Below are 27,122 nucleotides of genomic sequence, written 5' to 3' on the forward strand. Positions count from 1 at the left end.
TTATTACAGTGAAACCTTCTTCGTATAGTCACATCTGAAAGTGACAAGTATTTCTAAAATTGTAATTCAATAACAGTACTGAACATCACTGATAATCGTATTCTCTAAGGCAGTGGTTCTCAACCTTTTTTGCTCCATGCACTTCTTTCATTGCTATTAGATCATCATTCTCCCCCTCCATTCTAGAACTCAAAAACACATTTATTTAAAATTAAGATTAATTTCTCAAATCGTATATACACATTTATTTAAAATTAAGTATTTTTAATGTGGTTTGTAAATTAAACAAGGAAAACTATAGAAAATGTTGATAAATACCAAAACTTGAATGAAAGTGATTTTTCATGTTCATAAAATACAACTTAGCACTTAACAGGTAAAGAGAAGGCTGACCACATTGTCACCTAAAACTGTGAAATTCTGCTTAGTTAAGAACTCCTCCTCTAAGGCAACTACCATCACAGACCAAAATCATCTAGAACTGTGGGTACTCAGATTAAGAATATTTTACTGTGTTTTCTTGAAAAAAAAATTTTCTTTTTACTTTCTTTGAAATAGAGAAGCATTTCTACTGATATCTTCAATACACTCATAATTAATGTATTTCTACTAAGTAGTACTGTATTATACAGTGTTGCCTGTACAAAAAAATGTCAATCTTCAGTATCAGTGGCATGCTGTAGAAATGGGCCATACCCTTTGATGTGTGTGGCCATGATCTGATTGTTTTTCCAGTGACTTGGTGCTACTCAGTAAAACATTATTCCAGCCTTTTGCCTTCCTATTCACTCCTTCCATGCACATTGCATCAGAAAGATGGTGCCTGTCTTGTCATATTATCGTCAGATGAGGAAAACTGGTTTTCAGGTCATCTTGTATGTTAGAATATTATCAGTGTACTTCATCATGAATATGAATCATATGTGAATGAACGTATACCATAAATTGTTTTATTCTAAATTTGATCAGAAACCCTCCTTTTTTTTGGAAGGGAATAATCAATACATTTGTTATGTAGGAAAAAAAAAAAAAAAAAAAAAACTGATATAAAAGAGCTAAAATTTGTTAATGCCAAAATTAGCTGGAGCCATAATTTCTTAAAAAATCTATAAGGTATTTCTCCTGCCTTCTTAGTGAGCCTTTGTGGTGTAGTCGTCTGCATGCTCAGCACTTAATTGAGAGGTCCGCGGTTCGATTCCCGGCGAAGGCGTTGCTAATTGTTCAGTCTCTCTTCAGCTCTCTAAACAAATTACCTAATGTCTCTATAGTGGCACCCGAACTAAAAGGGTTGTGGATGATGATTCTCCTCACCCAGGATTTGGCAATTGGGTCCCCTAAAAAACTCAGTCGCCCTTTAAAAGGGGGAGTATATAAGGTATTTCTCCCGCCTTCTTAGCGAGCCTTTGTGGTGTAGTGGTCTGCATGCTCAACGCATAATTGAGAGGTCTGCAGTTCGATTCCTGGCAAAGGTGTTGCTAATATTTCAATCTCTCTTGCTTCCAAAAAATCCTAATGTCTCTGCAAATCTTTAAAACTTTAAACTAGTAACTGATATTAAAATCAATAATATCTTAATATTTGTAAAGGTAAACTTAATGTTATTTCTCTCTTGTGCCTTAGTATTAAAATCAAAGTAAATTTTTCAATGATAATTCAATTTATTTCATTTCAAGAACTGCCTATTTCAGTTCAGATCTAAAGTGTTATTCCTGTACCTTATGTAAAAGTCACTCCATCATACATTTTTGAAAACACACAAATTAGAAACTATAATAAATAATTTTTTCCCAAACAAGAGATAACTTATATCCAAATATAAATGTTTAAATTACTTTCATAGAAATACAATAACACAAATACCTGAATAGACCAGGGCTGTGGAGTCGGGCAGGTTTTGGGGTAAAAGGAGTCAGAGCTGGAGTCGCTAAAAAATACAAGACACACTTCACAAGACAAGACACTGGAAGCAATAAGAAGCCATGCATATCCAAAACCAGGGCTATTGAGTTGGAGTCGAGTATATTTTTGGGTAAAAGGAGTCGGAGTCGCTAAAAAACACATCGACTCCGACTCCAGTTTTTGTCGGACAGTTTAAATTTGAAATGAAACTAAAATGAATTAAAAAAAAAAAAAAAAAATTATGACGAGCTGAGTTATTATTTTTATTTATGGACTATATACATTAATAATTATTAATTTTCTACTTTATTGAAACATTAATAAATAAATATAAGGGAGGAGAATTGATGTGATATTTGTCATTAGTGATTAAATTGATTCATTTAGGTACAAATTTCACTGGTAAATTTAGGTAAGCAGCAATAGCAGCAAGAACTCCAAAATTGATGCCATTCTTAAGAAACGAGTAGAAAAAGGAGCAATTATTGATCAAGCAACACAATAAGGAAGTACATAATTTGATGATAAAGAGGTTGTTAGAATTAAGAACTTTTTTAGAAGATGTAGATAGCCCTAATGTTTCGTTAACAAAAAGACTGTGGAATGATCTTGCAGAATTGGAAACTTTTCTTTTTACACCGTATATAGCCACAAAAAAGCTACAATCTGAAGAATTGACAGGAGGTGAGAATGGAAGAAGAATGCAGAAGGAATTATTTCTTCAATGAAGAAAAGAGAAACTAGTTTGCTAGGCAATGAGAAATCATTGGTTCTGTCTGGGTTTATCATTGGTTCTGTTCAAATCAATCTGGGTTCAATATATGTAGATCCGAAACACTCACTTTTCTTGGATGATGAACAAATTAAAAACACCAAGAAAGCCATCTATGAACTTTCATTAATAATGAAATTATTTTCAAAACAATTGGAGGATTCGAATCAGGACAGTCAAACTGCAGACATTGCAATTAAGTCTGTACCATCTTCTTCCAGTGATGAATTAGATTTTGAGAAATATTTTTGGATAATATTGAAAAGACTAAAGCAAAGCGAATGAAAATAAAGAACCAAAAGCCTTTAGATATAAAAGTGAAAAAATACAAACACGATTTCTACACAGCCTTTAAGAAATAGAGAAATATGATTGCACCTGCAAGACACCTCTTTTAGAACTTACAAAAATCTATCCTGAAAAGTTAAAATAAGCAGCCCTAACAGTAACAGTTCTTCCTCCTACTCAAGTTAGTGTGGAAAGACTCTTCTCAGCACTGAAGTTTATCAAATCGGATCTATGGCTTTCTAACAAAGAAGATCTTGCCGAAATTATACTGTTTCTTAAAAATAACTAATGCCAGTTTTTCCATTTCATAATAAATGCTAATTAACCCATCAATGAGCCCGCCTCTCGGAACGAAATGCTTTGAAAACGGCCGCGTTGTCAGACAACAAACCCCTCCAAAAAAATCACTTTCGTTTTCTGAAATCTCTCTAAGATGGCTCAGCCTAAGGCAGTATGTTTGCTTCCCCTTAGTGTGATGGGTAAGCCATAAAATTGCCTCCCCGGTATTGAATGCCTTGCGTTTCATTTCGTCTCCCTCCTCTTTCTTTGTACTAGTAGCCTGTAGACTTGTTTCTTTTAACATGTGACGGCCGAATTTTCCGAAATCTTTTTAGAATTTTAGCTTCCAAGCTTGTAAATTTTCAATTATTCGACATGTTTTATTGGGCAGTATTTTAAGAAAGATCATTATTTATTTTGTTACACAATTTTTTACTATTTACTAATCTATTTTATTTAGTTTTAGTAGGCCAATTTATTTTTGGAAATTAAATTTTAATCCATTCTTTTACCGACTGTTTTCATCACATTATAAGTCCATATATATTTACGATGAGAGTACAATATTTATCAGGAATTTTTGGAAAATTTGGCATACGTATTTATATTTTAGCGTTGAATTTTTTCCACAAGTTGTTCGTTAACAGTCGAGCTCATCCTCGTAAACGCTTGATCTTTTCAGCATGGAAATGGCAAGCAATAATCTTCCTAATATTTTTCGGGATTTTATAGCAATTTCTAGAATTTTGGCGATTTTCTACAAATATTTTGGGTACGTTTAGCTATTATACAGTTGCTACTAATGTGGAATTTAAAGCCAAAAATGTATTTCTTCGTTGATTTGAGAGATCGCATTTCAAATTTAAACGGAAGTTTAAATGAATTTGATACAATCTTAGCACAGACTAGAAGAATTATTTCTCTGTGTTGAATGGATTTTTCTCACTTTTCTGCATTTGATAGATTAAATGCATAAAGCAGACACGCACAAATAGAATTTAAATAAATTTCTATTTTCATTTAAAATTTGTCATTATTAGCACCTCCCGCAGTTTATGCAATCATAGGATTTTCCGAATTCTATTAAGTCGTTAACATAATTTCAAGGCCGAATAGAAAAGTGATAATATGGAAAGACTATGTCTTAAGTACCAATAGCCAAGTATTTGTAATTAAATAAAAATAAATATTGAATACCAGCCACTTTTTTATTTATTTTTAGTCATATAACAAAAGATAAACAAGAATACTATTACATCTAAGAATTATTTAGTAAATTATTTTGCTAATGTTATATGAATGATGAAACGCGGTAAAAATGTTTTAATGATTGAATTCACCGTTAAAAATGAAACAAACCCCAAAATTCCTTTTTCCCAAAACTTCGTAAAATGTTTTGATTAAATATGATTTGAATAAGTTTTCCAATTCTGTTTTGAGTGATATAAATGAGGATATAAATATTATTAAATTAGGATATAAATATTAGGATATAAATTATTATTAGTAATAATTTTTGTATTATAACTTAGCAGAATATCGTTTACCGTTAAAAATTATATCTAAAAGAATTAAATTTTGTAAAAGAATAAAAAATATAATTAACTGTTCCATTTTGTCCTCTATGCATCTATTTATATAAAAAAGGAATCTGGCTAGGGAATTTACGACTTGTATATGAACTAAAAATTGGTATTTTGACAAAACTTGTCAGAGCATAAAAAGCGTATATTCTGTGATATTAGTGTATTAATCATACTTCTGTATCCGTAAATGCAGTTTATAATTACCAGCATAAGTATCATAATGGATTTTATTAAAACGATGAAAACTGAATGCATTATCAAAGTACGGCTCTTTATCCCGTTAAGTATTGCTTGGGTCGTAACCAACACGAGTTTTATTTTTGAAATATTATTCCAAATAAAACAGAAAGCGTTAAACTATATGCATTTTAAACAGTTTTACTTTTTTATATGCATACAAATGTTAAGTAGCTTTAAATTGTACTTCACTTCTGAAACTTCTGCGGTATTATTTTTAGAACAGATCAAGGACTTTAAAGAACAAGTACATTTTAGTAATATGCGACGTTAATGATATAGTTCAAATGTTATTGAACAACTGTACGATTTGTAACTGGCACTGGAAGAAGCAAAATTTATCTACAACTTTCCCTTTCTTCTCAAATTCGTCTGATTAGCAAGGATTGAATAGATAATTGTAAACGTCTTTGCTAAAAGTAATAATAATCGTGAAGAATCCTTTCTACCCCTGCCTCCTGGGAAAAGAAAACGACTTGGAAGGGAACCTGACCTCCGCAGGCTAACTGACACTGAGGTCTCCAAAGACTATTTCTAGTCAATAGAGTTTTTTCATTGTAGAAATACTCATTATCTAGAGCTATCTTTTTTTCTAGCCATTGTAAGCTACAGATATAGTGGGAAAAAATTCTCATTTTACATAATTTTCGGATAATTACATTTTACGTTAAATAATTTTAGATTTTGATTAATGCAATCGATGAATATGGCAGAATAATAGTTTGTTGTAAACATTGTAAATTTCAACGTTTTTTAAGTAAAGATTTCAAGTAAACCAAACCAAAGATTATTAAATTAGTCTTATAATGTTTACTGTTTGGTTTTCAGTGTTCTGAATTTGCATTTTAAAAACATAATTTAAATAATCTTTCTTTACACTAGTCGCTTTTAAAATGTTTACCTATGTAAACACTTACTAATGTTTAATGTAGCAACTTTGTATGTACTTAACGAAAGACTTAGAGGAATTTATAAAGAAAACTAGTTCACATGGAAAAAATCACGAAATCTTCCTTACAGCCAACGTATTTACCAGAAACCAAAACCAGGTCAAAATACTTATGATCATCTCTTTTATTCACATAGCCATTGGTAAACTTTTCAAACTTATACTTGTTCTTATTGCAGTTATAAACAGAAATGTGAACACTCAGATACTGCGCTTGTTAAAGTTAGTACAGTCTGCGGCTGATTCTATATCTGCCGAGGTGTTTTCGAAAAAAACTTGAAAGATTATGTTACCTGCTGAGTCATCGAAATATTATATATTTGTTTATTGAAACTGAAAATTTTATAATTTTCTATAAAACTGCAATGGAATTATTGCATTGAGTAATCTTCAGTGTGATGTAATTAGTGTCCTAAATATAAAAGTATGTAAAAATCAAATTGGAAATTGCAGCAAATCAGTCCCTAGAAATATGCTTTGCCTGTATTAATCTAGTAGCAGTCAATTATTCATGAACATTATAGTATGCATGCCATATAACAATTTGTCAGCAGTACAGGAAACAATTTCGATATGCATGCCTTTTCTTTTAACGATGATTTCTTTTAACTTTTTTTTTCTCTCGTTACTTTTAAGATAAACATATAACTTGAAATAGTTTTTCTTCCTCCAGCTTTCACTTATTTACTTCTTAAAATATCTCCACTAAAATCAGAGTGATATTATCAACGATTTTTCTTTATTATATAAATATAAAATTTATCCTTTATTATATAAATAATTGAAATGCTTAAATTTGACATTCTAATAAATATTTTATAGTAACTCTCTGAAAAATTTAACTTCTTTTAAAATGTATGAAAATGAATTAAATCGTGTATTTTTTCCAGTCTTAATGATAATAAAATTTTAGAATCATCAGTTATATATCCGTATTGATTATGAGAAATTATCTCATTCTTCTTTGAGCTGGAAATTGCTCAATGGAGCTTCTTCCAGCTAGAATTTGAACTCGGGGTGTAAGTGATAGTAGATCGGACTATCAGTCGGAATGCCTGTGGTGCGTATTCCGCTGATAGGATAACGGATGTTTTGTGTTTTTTTTTTTTTCCCTCGTAAAAACGCTATGTAACTTCAATGGCACCCCAACGAAAACATGTCAGACGATAATTCGTTAACACATGAATTATTCCAACAGTGCCTCGTGCTTCTTCTCTCTCGCACTTTAAATGAAACAAATAATAAAGGAATTATGTCATTCTCACTATCTTGTTATAAATGGAAGTCCTTCCAGCTAGAATTTGGAAGACCTCCTTATTAGAAGCACAATGAGGGCACTGCTGAATTTTTGCATTTCTTGCTTCGAAAAAAATCCAATGTCTCTGCATGGTATCTTTCTGTTTGTGCAGCATTCGAAATTATTCCGCTTTCACAAATTTTTCAAATTTACTTTTTCTTGTATTGTTTTTCCATTTGTCGTATATTGGTAGGTGAAACAATGCAGATTTCTGTCTATTTTCTTAAGTTTTCGTGTCGCCAGAAAAATATACTGTCGCATTTAAAATTGGTTTTAATGCTGAAATTGAATTGATTGTTTGGTTCTATTTTTCCTTTTTTTTCCTTTAAAGATTTATTTTTTCTTCCATATACTTATTTATTTATTACATTTTAATCTAATAGTCTCCCAAAAACTAAAGCGATAAAAAAGTTCTTTGATTCCAAGATAAAAGAAACTTTCATTATGCTTTGAATTTCTTCAGCAGTCTTCACCAGTAGGATTTATTTTCTTCTTTCACCTACTGATACTATGTGATTCTATATTTGTATATGTATGTGTGTGAGTGTGACTAATGGTTTAATTGATATATATATGTCATCAATGATATATATATGTATAATCAAATATATATATGCATTCATATTTTAGCATATGTATATATTAGAATGCATATATATATATATATTTCATTTTATAATTTCATTGCACAAAAATTTTATACCTTAGGGAGTATATCTTTTATAGTAGATTTTGGGAATGCTTGAATTTTGAGTGAAAAGGAAAGTCAAGATTTCTACTACTTTATCCCGTTCAGTGCTTTCTCTTTTACTAAGGAATTAACATCATAGGAGGGCTGTTTTTGCCCAAATGTTCAGCTTTTGTGGGAACGGTTAGGGAAAACCGGAAAAGCAAGAAATAATTTTTCATTCATGAATTGACATCTTCAAGAAGCATTGACTCTCAGTGAGTAAAAGACAAACATCTGGAAAGATGTATTTAAGCATAAAATGGTTTTCGAATCCAAATAACATTAATTTAGAGAAATTTTTGTGGATGCAATATATAATATTGAGATAAAAGTATAAAAGTAAGTAAAAGAGGGCGATGTAGAGTAATTTCACTGTTCGACTATTCGATACACTATTCGACTATGTTAGAGAAATGCCTCAAACATAGTACTGTCGGCTCTGTGTTTAGATTTGCTAAATTTACTAAAGCACACGATATCTGTCTACCAAGATAGAGATATTCTACTTCCGACGAGCTTTCTAAGAAACACTTACAAGCATTTAGTTTACATGTTGAGAAAAATCATAAAAATTCCATGCAGTTGATCTATTTCGTCGCTGAAAATAGAAGCCAAGAAGAATCGATAGTGTTCTCTGGCTTCAGGCACCTAGATTTTTCACTTTGAATTTGGAACTAGAAATATAATTACAAATGTCTCTACTAGGGGAGATCAAAATTCATTATTTTTTCACACATGTAAAATCTGGTTAAATACGTTTCCTCGTTTATAAATTACAGAAGATTTTTCAATAATTCCTGATATTTTAAAGGAAACTTTTGATGTATTTGTTTCCTGTAACAGGTCTAAATAATCATTCATTACAGCCACACTAATTTTAACGATCTGAAAATTAACAAATGAGTTGAACTCTTTCATAATTATAATAAAAAACTTAATTTGGGTTTAAGATTACCTCAGAACTGAATTTTTTTTATTTCTTAATTTAGATGCCTTACAATCCAACAGTTATTTCCCCTATTAAAATACGGCCATATTAGTGGCCGGTAAATACTGGTAGTTCGACTTAGATTTACACCCTGACGAACGAATACGATGGCTGAATGGTATTTTCCCATGTTTTTTCCTATGTATAACATGAATATGAGACTTTTCTCGTTAAAAAGTCCTCTACGAAGGCATATCTTTCCTTAAAAGCAGATAGTCCTCGTGTGTTTTGCTGTATTCAAGTAATCCTAACCTTCAAACTACGGCACCTGTCACACTAAATCAAGATAAAAAGTTTCTAAACAAGATTTTTAATCGGTCTGCGGGCCCCAGCGGCCAAGCGCTAAAACCGCTGAGTACTGGTAATCCTACATAAGTTCAAATCCTGGTGAACACGCTTGTTCGGTGAAGGTTTTCTACGTTCAATGTGAAGGAAATCTAGTTTTCCTTAGAAAGTCCTCCCTGATAGTTTCCGTCCTCTTGCGCAGATGCCAATTCCATTAAATTTTCTGCATTAAACACAATTGTAATTCTTTCTTTTTAAAGAAATCTCAGGGGAAATAATTGTAAACATCAGATTCAGTGCAATTATGAATTATTATTTTAAAGTAGTTAACATTTTGAGTGGGAAAAGCATTTTTAATACGCTCATAAACAACCCCTCCTCTAAATTGGCATCAAACTGTGTCGATTTCTACAACAATCTATATAAATACGTTTCCAAAAAATTCTGCTAAAGTATTAAAAGTTGTATTTGTAGAGCATTTATTAGTTAGATTTGTGACTACCTACTCAACTTTTGGTTTTCATAACCTATAAGGTATTTTCTCCCGCCTTCTTAGCATACCTTCACGGTGTAATGGTCAGCACGCATGGTGTGTATTCGAGAGGTTGGTGGTTCGAGTCTCGGCGAAGGCATTGCTCCTATTTCACATGTCCTGCTTCGAAATAACCTAATGTTTCTATGGTGGCACCCAAAACAAAAAAAGTGGTGGATGATGATTTTCCACCGCAAGGATTTGGCGATTCAGTCCCCTAATCCCCAGTCGCCCTTTAAAAGGGGGAGTATATATGGTATTTTCTCCCGCCCTTTTAGCATGCCTTCGTGGTCTCAGTACGCTCGGCGCGCATTCGAGAAGTCCGTGGTTTGCGTCCCGGGTAAGGCATTGCTCATTTTTCATGTCTCTTGCTGTTAAAAAAAATGTAATGTCTCTACAAACCTTCCATTCATCAGAATAGTAATAAAGTTATGAAGCATAGGGGGTAGGGGGGAAAAAGGAATTTTAAAGAAAAGATTATTTTTACAAAATGACTCAAAATTTCTTGAGACAGTATAAGTAGTTATATAACTCAAATAATTAAATATTTGACCTCTTAATTTTACCAGTATTTCTGTATAGAAATAAAACATAATTAAATATCTTTAATGAGTATCATAGATAGTGGAGCACATCGAGTGAGCTTCACAATATTTTCAAAAGCAGACACTTTGACAAATGAACAGAACTGTCGGGAATCGCTTATGAATGTCACTTACACGTTTCATAATGCCAAGAATGTTATAAAAATAACGGTTATGCTATATCAACAACTTGCCGATCTTTCCAAAGTGCTTAAAAATAGAGCTGTTCCAAAAATTGTATTCAGTTCATTCACGGTGTTTAATCAAAAGCTCGTCGTCGATTTTTGAACTACTTATCGATAAGCTATTGAATTCAAATTTTGTACACACACCGTTACGGATGATAATAATTCGATTTAGAGTTTTTAAAATTTAATGTCGAAGAAATTTTTTGTGCATATTTCCATTTAAGAATAAACTAAAAATCTCAAAATTTTTAAGTTTTCATCATTTTACAGAGCGTAAAATAGCTTTTGAAATAAAATTTGCATGAAATTCGTAACCTAATTTCTGATTTGGGGGCGAATTTTGTTTTAAATTTATATATCTTTTCGATTATTTGAGGTAAAAGGATACTTGGAAGTAAAAGACTGAACCAATAGTAATAATAATAACAATAATTTATCGCATAGATTAATGGTAATAAGAGATTACTTAATAGCTTCTTTGCCAAATTCCTGTACAGTTTTATAAGAAGAATCATAGGTTCTTAAATTACGAAATCAAATAATTGAATCGCATTGTCAGATGCATAATATTTATAAATTTATCAAGACAGCCTCACGTTTTTGTTATTCGTGATATAAATTTGTTGATAAATTTCTTAAAGAGAATTATTTAATCTCGTATTCCCATTAAATTACACGATACATTATTTTTAAAACAAAGGGCGTTAGCCGAGAAGGTCTGTTAACTTCATTTTTTCATTTTCCGTTGAAAACTATGTCAGTTCACTTTTCAAACTGTTGCTACCACATATTACAGCCCTGTATTATATTTAAAGAAATTAAATAATGGTTTTGGTTTATTAGATTACGGCAAAGCACTCGAGGCTATCTGCCTTGAAATTAAATAATGAATAATCTGTATAAATATATGTATGTTTCTCGCATTGTGATAAAACAACGGTACTTAGACCCATCCAATTTTGAATAACGTACATTTCCACCTGAATATGGGCATCTCGAAGCCGAGATTTGGAATTTGTTTTATTATATGTTTCATATTTCATAAAACTTCAATGAATTTTTAATTAAGAAACTCAACGATTTTAAAGCGAGCAAAGGCAACACTGTATGAAAATAATATAAAAAATTACCTTCAGCGGGCGAGACTGTGTATCGGAAATTCTAAAGATATGCTCATTTAAAATTTATTTTGCGCTATTGCTGTTTAACTGAAGTTTTATGGTTTAAGTGCAAAGAACATGATATTTAAAAATAAAGGTAACCCACAAACCGTTAAAAAAACGCCCTTTGGGCCTAATGTAAAATCTGAAAGATTTGCATTTTCAGATTTTTATGTTTGCATTTATTACTTTTATTTTTCTCGTTTTAATTCATAAATGCTCTTATAGGTAAACGTTCATTTTGTAAAAAATTCTATTTTTTATTCAATAACTGCTCTAAAATGGAAATTCTTAAATCCCTTTATATATGCATCCACTTTGTAACTGGTAATAAATTTGTTTCTTTAGATTCAGTGTAAGGCCTTTATCCCAAAACAACAAGAAGATTTCTCCCCACGCTAATGACAGCCTTACCCATTGTCGTCAGAATTGCATGGACCCTTGTCCCTTTAGGCACTGGGGGTTGGAAGACATACAAAAATATGGGCTAGTCCTTTTTAGCGTGTTTTTTAGATAATACAAAAACACGGGACTGTCCGTTTTTGAGGGTACATTTAAACTAACAATAATCTGTAACGAACCGTTAAGAGACCTGCATAAAAGAATGAGAAAATCCGGGCCAAACCATTAATGGGTTAATATAAATAATTTGCTATGCCGTTAATTTTTTTTTTTTAGCATCTATTACTTCTTTTATATTAAAAAAATAAGTTGTAACCCATGTATATATGTTTACACACACACACTCACATATATATATGAGGGAGTCAGAGTTTTTAAAATTCCAGGAGTCGGTCATTTTCCTTACCAACTCCACAGCCCTGCAAAAGACTAGAAAAGAATTATTAACATATCATACCCCAATCACCTGTTTTCTTATATCTGTCAGAGGTTCAACTGTAGTAAACATTTACAATCAACTTAAAGTGTTACGTGCATTCAACGGGTGAATTCTCACAAGTAGAATTTCTAAACTCAAACAGACAGGCACAGAAATAAGATGACTTTATTCTACCTCACCATTTATGAGGCTTTAATTAAAATTACACAATACAAATTGTCAGTCATATGAATCCTTCTAGAACACAAACTTCCTTAAAAAATATTATAATTTTGAATACTTTAAATTCCTTTAATAGAAGCTATGAGCTCTTGTCTGAGGCTGTGGGATATATTCAAACTTTCTAGCTTGCCCAAAACTAAATCTGTCCTTCCACTGTGATATTTAGTGTGACAGCAGCACTGGAGTCAACAGGAGAGAGCAAAACATTCTACAGCAATGCAGTGATGACAGAAAAGCCCAAACTCTCACATACAGCCATGCACAATTTTTCTAACTTCATAGTAAAACTGCTTGCCACTCTAATATAAATCTAATTCTGAAATGAACACACACACACACACACACACACACACACAAAAAAAAAAAAAAAAAAAAAAAAAAAAAGAAGAAAAAGATCCTCATGACAAAATGATGGAAGTAGAAAAGATGTAAATACACTCATGTCCATAAATTAAGGATAATGCAAAATCAGGCAAAGGAAGAGTTAGAAGCAAAACAAATTTGACTTATCTGTAAAGCTTATTTATTAAACAAAAGGTAAAGAGCAAAAAAAGATGCTATATGTTTGATATTATTAAAATGCTCTCCGAAATTAATGCTCTCTGAAGTTCCGGTAGACATGTAGGAGGAGGTTGACGGGCTGCAACACGTCAGCCAAGCATGTCCCACACGTGCTCTACTGGATTCAAGTCCGGTGAAAATGCTGGCCACTCCATACGGGTGATATCCTCCGATTGAAGGCATTCGCTTACGATGTTTGCACAGTTAGGACGGGCGTTGTCATCCATAAACATAAATTGTGCACCCATGGCGCCACAAAACAAACGTACATGTTGTTCCAAAATGACGTCCCGATAGATTTGGCCTGTCATGGTTCCAATTTGAACATGCAGGTCAGTTCTGGAACCCAGAATAATTCCACCCCAAACGAGCACTCCTGCACCACCGTAACGGTGTAGTTCAATGATGTTTTCTTGGTGGTAATGGTTACCTGGAGCTCTCCATATCAAAATCCGGCAAAAATCAGACTGCAAGCTAAACCTGGACTCGTCGGTAAACATCACACAAGCCCACTGTTGCGGTGTCCATAATGCATGCTCTCTACTCCAGGCTAACCGCAGGCGACAGTAAGTTGCAGTAAGTGAAACGCATCTGACAGGTCTACGAGCATATAGACCAATCTGCCCTAAGCATCTGTACATGGTCTGCCTTGAAATTGTCGTACCAGTGGCTGAAGAATGCTGTTGAGACAGGTCTGAGGCTGTGCTCCGCTTGTTTCTTTTGGCAGTAACTGCCAAATACCGGTCCTCATTCGGCGTTGTAACTCTGCGGCGACCTGTGCTGTAACGTCTACTCACATTACCATCATCTTGAAATCATTGCCAAAGCCTGGAGATGACACTCTGGGCAATTCCAAGTTCGTCTGATGCTTCCAGTTGGGTATGCCCACATTCCAGACGGCCGATAATTCTACCACGTAAAAAATCATCCAAATGTGTCCTTTGTGTCATAACTATTCGGTTATTGCTCTGAAATGCTTATAAAGCGCCTGCGAACAATTTTACTTCTTTGCCTGTATTCCTTATATATCACTCTCTTACACTCTCGTCATTGTGACGTACCATTGGTGTCATCTGGTTACTTTCTGAAATTTGCATATGATTCTTGAAGATGTGTGTAGTGATTTTACATGTGATATATTTATTTTAGAGTTCGATTTCCGCGTGACTCCGAATTATCCTTAATTTATGGACATGAGTGTAACTTAAATGTTGCACATTATGAATAAAAATTTAAATTAATCAATAAAGATAAAAACTTTAATTAAGATTGAAAGTTTCTAGGCACCAGAATATAAAGTAAAATCGGAGTAACCCATTTTTAGTTTAATATTTTCCCCGTACCAAAACTAACCCAAGTCCTTATTTCATAGAGCACGTGGATTCTTAAAGGAATTTACCATTTAAATATATGATTATTAAAAAATATTTAAAGTAAACACAGCTACAGTACAAAGCCAGAATCACTGACACTTCAGCAATTCCATAATTTTAAGTCATCAATCATAGTTGGGCAAAATCTAATTGCAATTATAGTTCAACTACATTGTAATTGGAGCTGTAATTGCAACTAGGTAACTAGACTTAAACTGGTAACACGAGTTTTAATCTAGTAAGCTGATGTATGGAAATTGTAGATTTTAAAATATTCTTTATTAATATTACTTTTAAGAAAATTTTTTTTTGCATAAGGAAGGAATTTTTGTGAATTACCACCACACGAAATTAAAATATGACTTGAAGATGAAGTGCGCAGTATTTTCTTGATTTAAAACTGTGCTACAGATTTTCACCATTCTGTTATTTGATGAGTGATTGAGACATTGTCATCACAATGTAAAACTTCAGTCATATCATCTTTTTTTAGCCTTTCTTCTTATAATCCCGTAAGATTCTAACCTGTATACTTTTAAGTTACAATTTAAGTTGAAGAATCTTAAGAATTGATAAGCGAATAATTGCTTGAGTTTGTCAGACAGAGAAAAAAACGTATGATGGATGAAATTACCCTTTATTATTCCAATAAAGTTTAACAGAACTCCTTCTTGGAGTTTTACAATAAAGTCTCCACTCGTGCTTGAACTTAGGAAACTAAAAACTAAACTAATCTTAACTAAAAAGATATAGCCGAAACTATCAAGATTCTGGCAGAGTTGGCCCCTTAACGCTAAATAACGACGAAGCTATCAAGGGCCTAAAGTACAGCCGAGCATAATAATAGCTTAAGAGAGAGTAGCCTAAAAAGGCGGACATGCGCTAAAATCACTGGTTCTCTCTAATGGAGTCAGTAGAACTTCACAGTTAAATACTCCTCATTTGCATTCAAATGTGAATCTAAAAATACGTTCTGGCCGGAAGTTGTAAGCTTGAAATTAAGAAAAGATAGGACAGTAACTTTAACTCAAAATTTAACTGTTGAATAAATTAACATAATCCTTACAATCGTTAATCCTTATAATCCTTAATTGAAAAATTTCACTTTTTATTTGCAACATCCAAAACCTTGAGATTCACGATTTTCATCGTCGTCATCATGAAAATTGTTAGCTGACTTTTTATTATCTGTAGCATAAAAATACCTGCGGATATGTTCTCTTATGATCTTGCAATGTAACACACATGAGATTTTACATTAAAATGTTCTAGAATTCTTGGATAGTCAACAGCTTAGTTTTAGGCCTTTCCCTTTGCCTTAAGTTCCACACAATGTAAATCTAACTTTCCATGAAAAGATTTCAAAATTCTTGTTAGCTACCAAAACTAAGAAATTTTACAATATACTACCCACACAACACTTGCATAAACCTAAAGCTTAATCCTTTTAGACAAAAGGACAAGAATGAACCTCCCTATTTTAATTGGTCTGCCAAGATGAAAATCAGTGTTATCTAACAGTTGTAGCAAACATTGACTTTTGTCTGACCATCCATCCAGTACACCTGACATAAAGGACTTTGTCCTCCTTGCTCTTCTTCAATGCAGCTGTTTGTTGATGCATCATTTGTTGAGGCATTGATAAACAAGGTTATAGAATTAAAGATTGTAACAAGTCCGTACTTTCAAACTGCTAAATATTTATCCTTATACATGCCTTTATGAAATAGTAAAACATCAGTTTTGCTATTTTTTTAAACATGTCAGTTTTCTTACTGCAGTTTTTTTTTTTTTTTACATGAAATCAAACATTTTCACAGGAGAAAAAAATCCTGTGTGCTGTGATACAAAAAAAAGTGAAGAAGTATTTTTGGCTTAATCGGAAGAGGAACAAGAAAATTGAAAATCAGATAAAAAGGCAAACTTTGCTTTGCATAGATTTTGAATAAAATTCTGTAAATTTTGAGGGCAATCAGACTTAGGCTTTTGTTAAAGAGCAAAATGAATTTAGTAAAGTAGGAAGAGTGACAACTATTTTATATGGAAATTGGTGAGTGGAGTATATTAAAAAAAGCATAGTGTTATTTCTCTTAAAAAAATATTTTATTAGTGAACATTTTATTCAGTTTTTCAGTCTAAAATATATATTCTGAATCAATATATTAATTTTATTCCAATTAGGTTTATATAATAAATTAATTGTGATGTACTTTCACTTTTTTTTTTTAGAAACATTTTGTAACTGCTCTTTAATGATGCTCTTAATTTTATATATGTTTATGTGAAAGAAAAGACATAAAAATGAGTATCTATAGAATACTGTTTTCTCTAAACCCCTAGATGACTTATGATCCTGAAACTTTTGCAGTTGTTATAGATAAAGGAACTCTTGATGCTCTTCTTGTAGATGATTCCAAAGAAACTAGTGATAAAATAGACAAAATGTTTTCAGAGATAGAACGAGTATTACGTTATGGGGGAAGGTATTTATGTGTATCTCTTCTTCAACAACATGTATTAAATAAACTGCTGGATTGGTTTTTAGAAAGGTACATTTTAGTCTATGATTTAATTATAAATGCTTATTTAATGTTGACATTTTATAAATTTTGTTATTATGTATATGTCATTTGTGTTTATCTTTTTGGTACTTTTTCTTACCATGTTATCTTCCTCTCCTAATTTGGTACAGTTTAAATTTTGTTCACCAGTAAAGATTTTGCTATAGTAACCCTAAAAAGGAAAATGTGCACTCTGGAAATATTAAATATGGAAGTAAATGTAAAAGTGTAAAATGTAGTGAAGGAATACGTAACAATTTAAAGATATTATTAAAAATATAACAAGATACTGATTATTAAAAACATTATTCTTTTATATATATATAAGTAAAGACAGGTATGATATTATTTTGTTTTTTAAAAAATTGTTTTGTAATTTTATTTTTGTATATATACATATGTAAATTATAATAAAATACGATGGTTGCGCTAAGAAATGATTGGCAACCTCAAAGTTGACTATTCTAGATTTTATGTTCTCCTCCAAGTTCATCTTTTCTTCCCCAAGTTCGTCTTTTCTCCCAAATTCGAGATCTTTCCAAGTTACATAATGCTGCTTGCAAAAGGGAAGTAAAACCTGAAATTAACCAATTGCAGTTTAGCTGTACATATGCACCTACCTAGTATAAATACTGCTTCGTAAGCAATTACATCACTTCTTAACTTCTCCTGTCATACAAAACCTCTGCGCTGCTATGCTCTGTTGTTCTTTACCTTATAACCCATGTACACTGCTCAAAAAAAAAAAAAAAAAAAAAAAAAAAAAAAAAAAAAAAAAAAAGGAGGGGGGGTGCATTGCTATATTTTTCGTTCTACTGGGCCGATTGAGAAAATTCAAACTGCGTTTTTCATGTCTCGAAAGCGTGACTTAAGATATATGTTAGATTTATATATAGCACTATTCTAACATAGGTATATTTTGATACAAAATCAGACTTTTTCTGAAATAACATACCAATTTTTTTACATATTTCGATTCTACGACTCAAATTATGGCCAAATATTAAATTTTGTAAAATTCGATGCGAAATTTACAGAGAAATTCTACAATTTATGTTGGCACTTTTTATTCAGTTTGCGCCAAAATTAGTTCACTTGGCAAACTTCTTAATATGTGGCAACCTATTTTCATTTCCATTTTTACATTGCGTGAGAGGAAAAAAAGACCCAATTGTTCCTTCTTTCAAATAATGTTCTTTATCTTATATTTTCAATTATAATTGTTATTAATTGTAAGCAATTTTTTTCTTTTTTGAATATATTTTAATTGTTTACGTTGCATAGTTTCTTTCGAATAACTGTTTTAAAAATTTCTATTTACTCATTCGAACTGCGTAGTTTAAATCAAGGGCACATCGTTTATTATTATTATTTTTTCAAGTAGTTTTCTTTATACCATATTTTTAGTCATAGTTACTATTTTAGGTAATTTTTAAATTTTTAGACTTTTATTTTAACTGTTAGTTTGCATTGCCTCTTTAGATAATTATTTAAAAATTTTCTATTTATTCATTCGAACTGAGCGTTTTAAATATATTTATTAATATAGATTTTCCAGAATTTGATTTTATTTATTTGAATTGCGTTTCTCTCGGAAGAATACATTGTAACCCAGACCACGATGCATTTGAAAACTGCATATATTAAAAGAGAAAATACAGTAAAGCACACATAACACGCCTTTCATTGTTCTGTTCAGAAAAGATATATATAAATAAGAGAGATGTATAACCGACATTTTAACTTAGGATGACTTGCATACACTGCTTTAAACAGTTTTATCATTGTGCCCATTGCTTTACACAAATTTATCCTACATTTGGTTTCTTAAAATGTTATTCATATTTTAGTCAAATATTTTATTTTTGAAATTGCAAGAATCAAATATCATAAGATTAAAAAGTTTTAAATTAAAAAAAAGTACAAATATTAAATTTTGCGCAACAATTTATTTTTTCGTCTCTTTTTCTTCAGGCATTCTGCTTCATTCTTGCTCTTTTTCTTTAGGCATTCTGCAAGTATATTCAAAAGTATCCAACTTTTCGAAACATCTTGGTATTTTTGACGTTCTGTTTAATTAAAGTTATCGCCTTCCATTTCATAAAGACCCATGAACTGCCGAGCGGTAAAGTCGCTGAGCACTGGTAGTTGACTCCGGGGTTCGAATCCCGGTAAACGGGCTGGTTGCATGGGCGTTTTCGTGAATTTTCTCATGTGTAACATGTATGCCAGCTGGTTTCCCTTAGAAATTTCTTCACGAAGGCATCCTTCCTTTTAGATAGCCCTGCTTTGCGCCATAATTTAATAATCCATTTCAATCCATTTCATCAGAGACTTTCTCAGTCTTTAGAGGCTAAGCATTTTGAAGGTATGAGATGAAAGGAAAGACTGGTTTGATCAAGAGGTTTTGGTTTATTTAATTATGACAAAGCACACTAGGGCTATCTGCCTAAGGGGAGGGATGCTTTCGTGGAGGACTTTCTAAGGGAAACTGGCACGTATACACGTTACACATGTGGAAAACCATGAAAACACCCAAGCAGCCAACCCATTTGCGGGATTCAAACCTCAGATCGAACTACCAGTGTTCAGCGACTTTATCACTCGGCCGCTGTTTCATCAGGAGGAAAAAAAAAGTCTTTAGTTGACATCCACATACATCACTGGATAAACACCTGAATTTTCAAATAATTCGACTGAGAAATCGTGGGATTCTCCGTTTATGATATGGTATATTGTTCTGTAACGTAATTTAAATTTGTACAACCATATAGTCTAAAACCAGTCGCCCTTCACTTTAATCTGCAATGATATCGTTTTTGTCTTTTCTGTTAACACAAGCTCAATTAATGTTATTTGCTGGTGTACACCTCCAAGTGTTTTCTCTTTGAACACCTTAATTCTTTGAAGTATCCTGAAAGTATCTTCAAAAGCGTCCAACTTTTTTAAACATCTTGGAATGTCTGACAGCCAAATTTCCCTGCAAATTTTTGCTTACTTTTCTCCCTAATTTTCTTCTTTCCTTCTACAGGTATTTTCAGTACTCACACAAGAAAATTAAGATTTTTCGATTGCTAGACTTCCATAAATTTTGCATTCTTGTGAATTTTTTTAAAAATATTAATTACATGAATTGCGTTTCAGCTGAAGACAGCTTTTCATTTTCTAGTCATTTTAACTATAAATAAAGTTTAAAGCAAAGTCCAAAGGATAAATATTTTAATTAAAAGATTTTTTGCTAAATGACAAATAAAACAGTCCAGCAGTGTTTATTCTGTACCACCTAGTGACCCGATTCTTATATCGGCTGAAATAATTTAAATAATAGTAAAGATCATGTTTTTTATACAATCTATAACGCAAGAGAAAAATTAGCTTCTTTCTAAGAGGATTAATACAAAAATTTATATTTAAATATATATTTTTAAAGCTGGGACATGAACGAAACTGTCAAACTTTTAAAGTTTAATTTACATGGTGGTTATAATTAAAGTTCACTTTGAAATGGTCATAAAAGCAAAACTACCAGACTAAATGTTATCAAACTTGGGAATCGTGTAAAGGAGGTTATGGGAATTTATTTCCCGCGGAAAAAAAAAAGAGTTCTAAAACTCAGCGCCAGGAAAAAAATGGCGCTGTATGCAATATTGTTAAATGAAATAAGACATGAAAACATCGGTTTAAAATGTGTTTAATCATTTCCGAAATGTGTTACAAAGCATGTTTAATGTAGCGTCCAGTATTTTCCGAAAGCAAGTTAAATTCTGTTACTGCATTCTCAACAGCAGCTCTTAGCATATCAGGAGGAATGTTACGGACATATCGGTGTATCAAAGTTTTCATTTCTGCCAAATTGTTCAGATTATCACCATAAACAGTGCTTTTGAGATAACCTCATAGTTAACAGTCACAGAGGTTTGAGGTCTGGTGGGAAGAGGGGAAGTGTTGGGGTATAAGATGTTCATTCGTGAAATGTTTCCTAAGTAACTGTGCAGTGGGGCCCAGGACTGCATAAAAATCGTAGTATCTAAAATGCCATGTTAATGCAGTTCATGTATCCACGAAACATTTTAACATTGACTCTAAGCGAGCTGCAATCACAGTGGTGCAGCTGTCGACTACTATTCAGAGAAAAATGGTTCAGTCATGAAACTAGCTGTCATTCCACACCATTTGCTATGCAATCGAATGCAATAGAAGAATGCAGTGGAATTAGGTAGATAACATGAGGGATTTCTTTGACCCAGATCGATTAAAAGCGTTTTGAATCAGTATCTTCATGTTTTAGGGCCGAATTCAGGCTTAAAAAATTACAAGTTAGTGATCTGTAAGAAAACGATTTCCAGATTGTACGCACTCGCGCGAGTGATTTGCGATCTCACATTTTCTAATTGCTAATTCATGGTTTTCACGGACGAATTTCTCACTTGCACGGATTGCGCACTCGACTTTTATCAAATTTAACGCCTTTAAATGGTAATTTGCTTACTTCAAAGTTTCTTAAGGGTATACAACATATTAAATCTGTGTAACAAAAGGTTAAGTTAGATTCCGACCCATATTTCATTTAACAATATTGCATACAGTCCCATTTCCCTCTTGGTGGTGAGGTTTCGAACTTTCTTTTTTTTGCGGAAAATAAGTTCCCATGACCTCTTTTACACGCTATCCAAGTTTGATAACATTTGATCTAGTAGTTTTCCTTTTATGACCGTTTCAAAGTGGAACTTTAATTATAACCACCCTGTATATTATTAAATTTTAATTTGAAATTATGCGTTATGTGTATACCATGCGTAAGATTTTCGCTTTTATGGAAAAAAAAAAGAATCGAAGCAAGTATAATTAGGATAATGGACCAAAACTGAAACAATTTCCCCTCCCTCCGAAAATAAAATATTGGAATTTCGATCTTAAATTTATTGGATAATCGAAATATTCAATTTTACATATCTTATAAGTCCTAGTTCCGAAAACAATTCCGTCAAAAATTCCGAATTACTGAAGCTGAAGTAAAAGGTTTAGTATATATTCACTGTATGTTAATAAAGTAATCAAAGTGTCATAAAATTACATTATAAAAAATTATGCTGATCCAAATTTTTGTCTGAATGCACAACATTTAATGGAAGAGAAGACTTGTAGAGATATGTTTTTTACATACCTCTAAAAGTAGATGTCATACGCCTTTTGTATCTTCAATGTCAAAAAACTTTCCTTTGAGAGGCAACTTTAGTTTTTTGGAAGGAAAAAACATCACAAGAAGACAAATTTGTAAAACATGCAGGACTATTGAGTACACATACTTATTTTCAGAATACAAGTGGTTCTCTGATTGGTTATTGAATAATGAAAAGATGCATTGTCATGCAATACAAAACATTTGGAATACGTTTTCTGACTGAATAACGTAAGATTAAAAGTCATCTGCTTAATTCACAGCCATTTACAAGTCAACTACTTGGGCAATTGCAGAATCATTTTGATTTTGAGCTTGTAAGACAAACCTAATATCACTGGATTTAAACACTTCTTTAATCTTCCGAGAACATTCCTTCTATAGCTCATATTCCAAGAATATTAAGTGAATACGATTATTGCAAAAGAAATTGAATATTCATTTGGACTACGGCTTGGTGGTTTACTAATGAGTTAACAAAACTTAAATTGTGCTTTCTGTGTCTAAGAATACAACAATATCTTAAATATTTGCAAATAAAATATTAAATTGGAAATTTAATTCAAGCCTCTAAAGTTGCCTAGCATTTGAAGATTGTTAAATACAAATTGTTTGTCGCGAAGTCTAACCCAGGCTGCATGGTTGGTTTTCGTAGTTTTCTAGGTTCTCTTTACAAAGGTTCTCTATGAAAGCATGTTAACCAAATAGCTTCCATGTTCTTTCTATGTTCAAATAACCAACTAACCTAGTTTAAGCGCGATTTCCAAGTGAAGTTACTAGCAAAACCCGAATATTCATTAAAAATCATGTAGCTTGCCAATCAGGAGTAACATGAAAGATACAGCACCAATAAATGAATTGCTGTTATGGTACGATGTTTCTAAACTTAGATGGTCATTCCTTAATTAAATATAATTGATTTGTAACTTCTACTAGAGCTGATGGTAAGAATTGAAGTGCAAATAAATAATATCGTGTGCAATCTTGATTAATATACGAGGGCTATCCAGAAAGTAGATTACGTTTTGGAATAAAAAAATAAACAAAGTATAGGAAACAAATTTTATTATATACAGATGAAAGCCACACTCAAATACTACTTTTCTACATAGTCACCATACAAATTAAGGCATTTATCGTAGCGATGTACGAGCTTGGAAATTCCTTCGTCGAAAAATTCGGCCGCCTGCGCCTTCAACCACTTCGTTACCTCTTCTTGCCTTCCATCTTGCACAAAACTTGTGGTAACCAAGCTTTTCGCTGATGATTTCGTGCAACAAACTTCGCGAAATTTGTGGAAAACTCAAAGTTCCGTTATTGTGAAATTTCGATTTTCACGGACTTTAGCATCGACTTTTTCGAGAAGTTCGGCGGTCACTATGCTGGGTCTCCCACTTCGATCTTCGTCGTGAACATTGGTTCGGCCATTTTGAAATCTTATGACCCACTGACGCACTCCACCTTCAGTGATAATGTTGTCCCCATACACTTCACGAAGCTGCCGATAGATTTCTATCGGTTTACAGTTTTTTGCAGTCAGAAACCTTATTACTGAGCGCACCTCGCAGCTCGCGGGATTTTCAATTAACGCAGACATTTCAAACCGTCACAGTATCTGAACAGAGCACAGCACGAACCTCTCACTAGCACGGCTAGATGCAGACTGAGCTGCGCAACGCTCTGACCCCAAGATGGCCGCGCTAGCCCCGCCCCTAGCGGACACAGACGGAAACGTAATCTACTTCCTGGATGGCCCTCGTAAAATTAGAAATATTTGCATTCAGACAGAAAGTTTTTTGAAATATTTGCAATTACTTTATAAGAAGGATTTTTAATAACCATAATAATTACTTATTATATTACTGATGATTAGAATTCACTTATTGACAATTACATTCTAAATTAGAATTTTAAGGATATAATGAAAATACGCTACACATAAAAATACATTTTAGGATAAAAAATGAGTTGATTTTTTATGTTTAAAAAGTTCTTAAATTCATTTAATAAACATCGTATCCCTTGTTGTTAATTGAATCCAGAATGTTGGGTGTCGTTTATGTAATTATTCTTACTTGTACACAGAACCTGCTGACTTATCCAGCCATTAAGTAGCTGCAAATCATTTGTACATCACCATTCAACTACCATTAATTCGGAATATTTGCATTCAGACAGAAAGTTTTTTTGAAATATTTGCAATTACTTTATAAGAAGGATTTTTAATAACCATAATAATTACTTATTATATTACTGATGATTAGAACTCAGTTCTTGACAATTACATTCTAAATTAGAATTTTTGAGGATATAATGAAAATACGCTAGTATACATAAAAATACATTTTAGGATAAAAAATGAGTTGATTTTTTTAAACATCATACCCCCGTTGTTAATTGAATCCAGAATTTGGGTGTCGTTTATATAATTATTCTTACTTGCCCACTGAACCTGCTGACATATCCAGCCATTAAGTAGCTGCAGATCAATTCTACATAACCATTGAACTTCCGTTAATTCAGTCTCTAGATGGTTGTATGTTTATATCATAATTTGACTAAATGAATAATAAATTTATAATGAATTTATAAAAATCATTATTCTAAATCTTATGTTTCTATAAAAATATACTGTGCTTTACAAATATGGATGGTAGTATCAGCCGCTCTTTCAGCCACTTCATAAGCTACAGCTTGTTTAGAAATAAATTATGTAGTTAATGTCATAAAATATTTTCGTAAAATTCAAATACACATCAAACGAAAGTTCTCAGTTTTAGACAATTCGATTTAACCCATTAACTGCCAAAACTACAAGGAATGTTTCTTTTCTCATGAAAATAACAAATATTAAATTAAGCATTTATAACGTAAATTTACATTGAAATAAAACAAAATGGTCTTACCTGTGGAAAAAGCAAGTGTTGCGTTCGCGCAACGTCAGCGGAATAAGACTACGAATGTTTAGTGAGTAGGATTGTACTCCTATGATGTTTCTTTTGAGTGGAGCGCAGGATTACTTTTTAGCTGTATAAAGTTTTTTAAATCTACAAATCACTTTACTTGTAATTAATATTAAAATATACATTGTATTTCTTTTACAAATACAGATTATTTCATTTGAAAGATTCAAGCATGAAAAGCTTGATTACAATCATGATGTAAAGCTTCATTACATACTTTGCATCTATAAACAGTCTGGCTATGGTACTCTTTACAACAAAGTCTTTTGTTATCAACGGACTTTACGATAAAATGTCTACCATCTCCAAGCAATGGTTTTTGAATGCTGAATTTACTAGGCCTTCCTGTTGCTGATCTATTTCTGGCTAATTCTACACTCTCAATAGGTGTTTGCAAAAGGAATAATACATTCTCGCGTCTGGAATCTAAAAGAGACTTTATATTTTCAGTAGTAAAAAAGTGGTGATATTTAGTAAGTTTAGATACGGTCTTACCTCATATAATTTATCAGTATTGTCAACTTGACTATTGTCAAATGCAAATTCTGCTTCATATTCCTGTACTACAAACATGATATCAATTCTCGTACAACAGGAACAGAAATGTCCTTATCAAAACCCAATACGTTTTTTCTTGAGGTAAAGAATGATATCCTGTAAGCAATAATATTCCAATAAATCTTCTCATATAGGCTTCAGATGCAATAAATTCAAGGACTTTTTTTTTTTTTTTTTTTTTTTTTTTTGCTGAGCATATATATTTGTCTGTTCAACGGGAAGAGAGTAAATGTCTAAACCAAGAAGAAAATCGAAAATCTGTGCACTAGTTGTACCTTGTGTTTTGTCTTTTATAATTTCTCTACTATCTCTTTCTTCATGTTCTTCCTGAGACATAACTAACAGTTCCTTTTTTATCCACTTCGAGATTTCAGTCTTCTGCTTTTTAAACTTTTTAGTATGATTATAACTGCTTTTAGAAGGCTGAAACTTACTTCTTACATGAATTTCAACTTCCCCAGCAGTATCATTTGGTAAAATATCATTATCATTATTTAAAATATTGCCATTCCTTTCTTCTTCGCCACTAGCCTCTGCAATTTCTGGGGCAACAACAACAATATCAGTTTCATTCTGGTCATTAACATTATCATCATCTGTTTCTTCATCAAAAAATCTTTGAAGGACTTCTTCTAATGTAAGATACCTCATTCTAAGCATTTTTAAACAACCAGAACATGAACCAGAACATCGAAAGGAATAAGTGCAAAAGGAGATTGACTACCCATTTCCTGCTGACGTTGCGTTAACGCAACACCTGTTTTCCCTTCCTTCCCAACACAAATATACACATCTGTTTGATGTAATGTTCTGATAAATGGTGACCTTGACTAAAAATAGATCACTCATAAAGACTGCAATTCTTTCATTAAATATTTTCAGCAAAAATACCCGGTTGAAAATTTTGCTTAAAGTATGAGATTAATTATTATAAACAAAATGATTGTTGAAGGCAAATATTTTTTAGAGAAATAATCTTCATAATATTCCCTACACAAAATCATATGCTGGTATAAAATATCTTAGGTAGTTATATTTATAAACGCATTTATTTTGACTGTTGCGTCAATGCAACACCAGTGGCTAAATG

At 32.2% G+C, this 27,122-nt stretch overlaps 1 protein-coding gene across 6 annotated transcripts in view; it reads left to right on the forward strand.

Annotated features, from left to right (window-relative positions):
• LOC118201566 (eEF1A lysine and N-terminal methyltransferase) overlaps positions 1 to 27,122 on the forward strand; it is a 105,333-nt gene that overhangs the window by 25,639 nt on the left and 52,572 nt on the right. For 5 of the 6 annotated variants that reach the window (XM_085820959.1, XM_085820949.1, XM_085820956.1 and 2 more), the window contains exon 4: positions 17,112 to 17,320. In XM_085820959.1, coding sequence (XP_085677085.1) covers positions 17,112 to 17,320 — 209 coding nt within the window. The remainder of the gene's footprint in view (positions 1 to 17,111; positions 17,321 to 27,122) is intronic. The other variant, XM_085820974.1, reaches the window with a different exon arrangement.

Source organism: Stegodyphus dumicola, chromosome 1, assembly GCF_044657685.1.
Source record: "Stegodyphus dumicola isolate Sdum_Otavi_A_Nest chromosome 1, ASM4465768v1".
In the NCBI taxonomy this organism is placed as follows: domain Eukaryota; kingdom Metazoa; phylum Arthropoda; class Arachnida; order Araneae; family Eresidae; genus Stegodyphus; species Stegodyphus dumicola.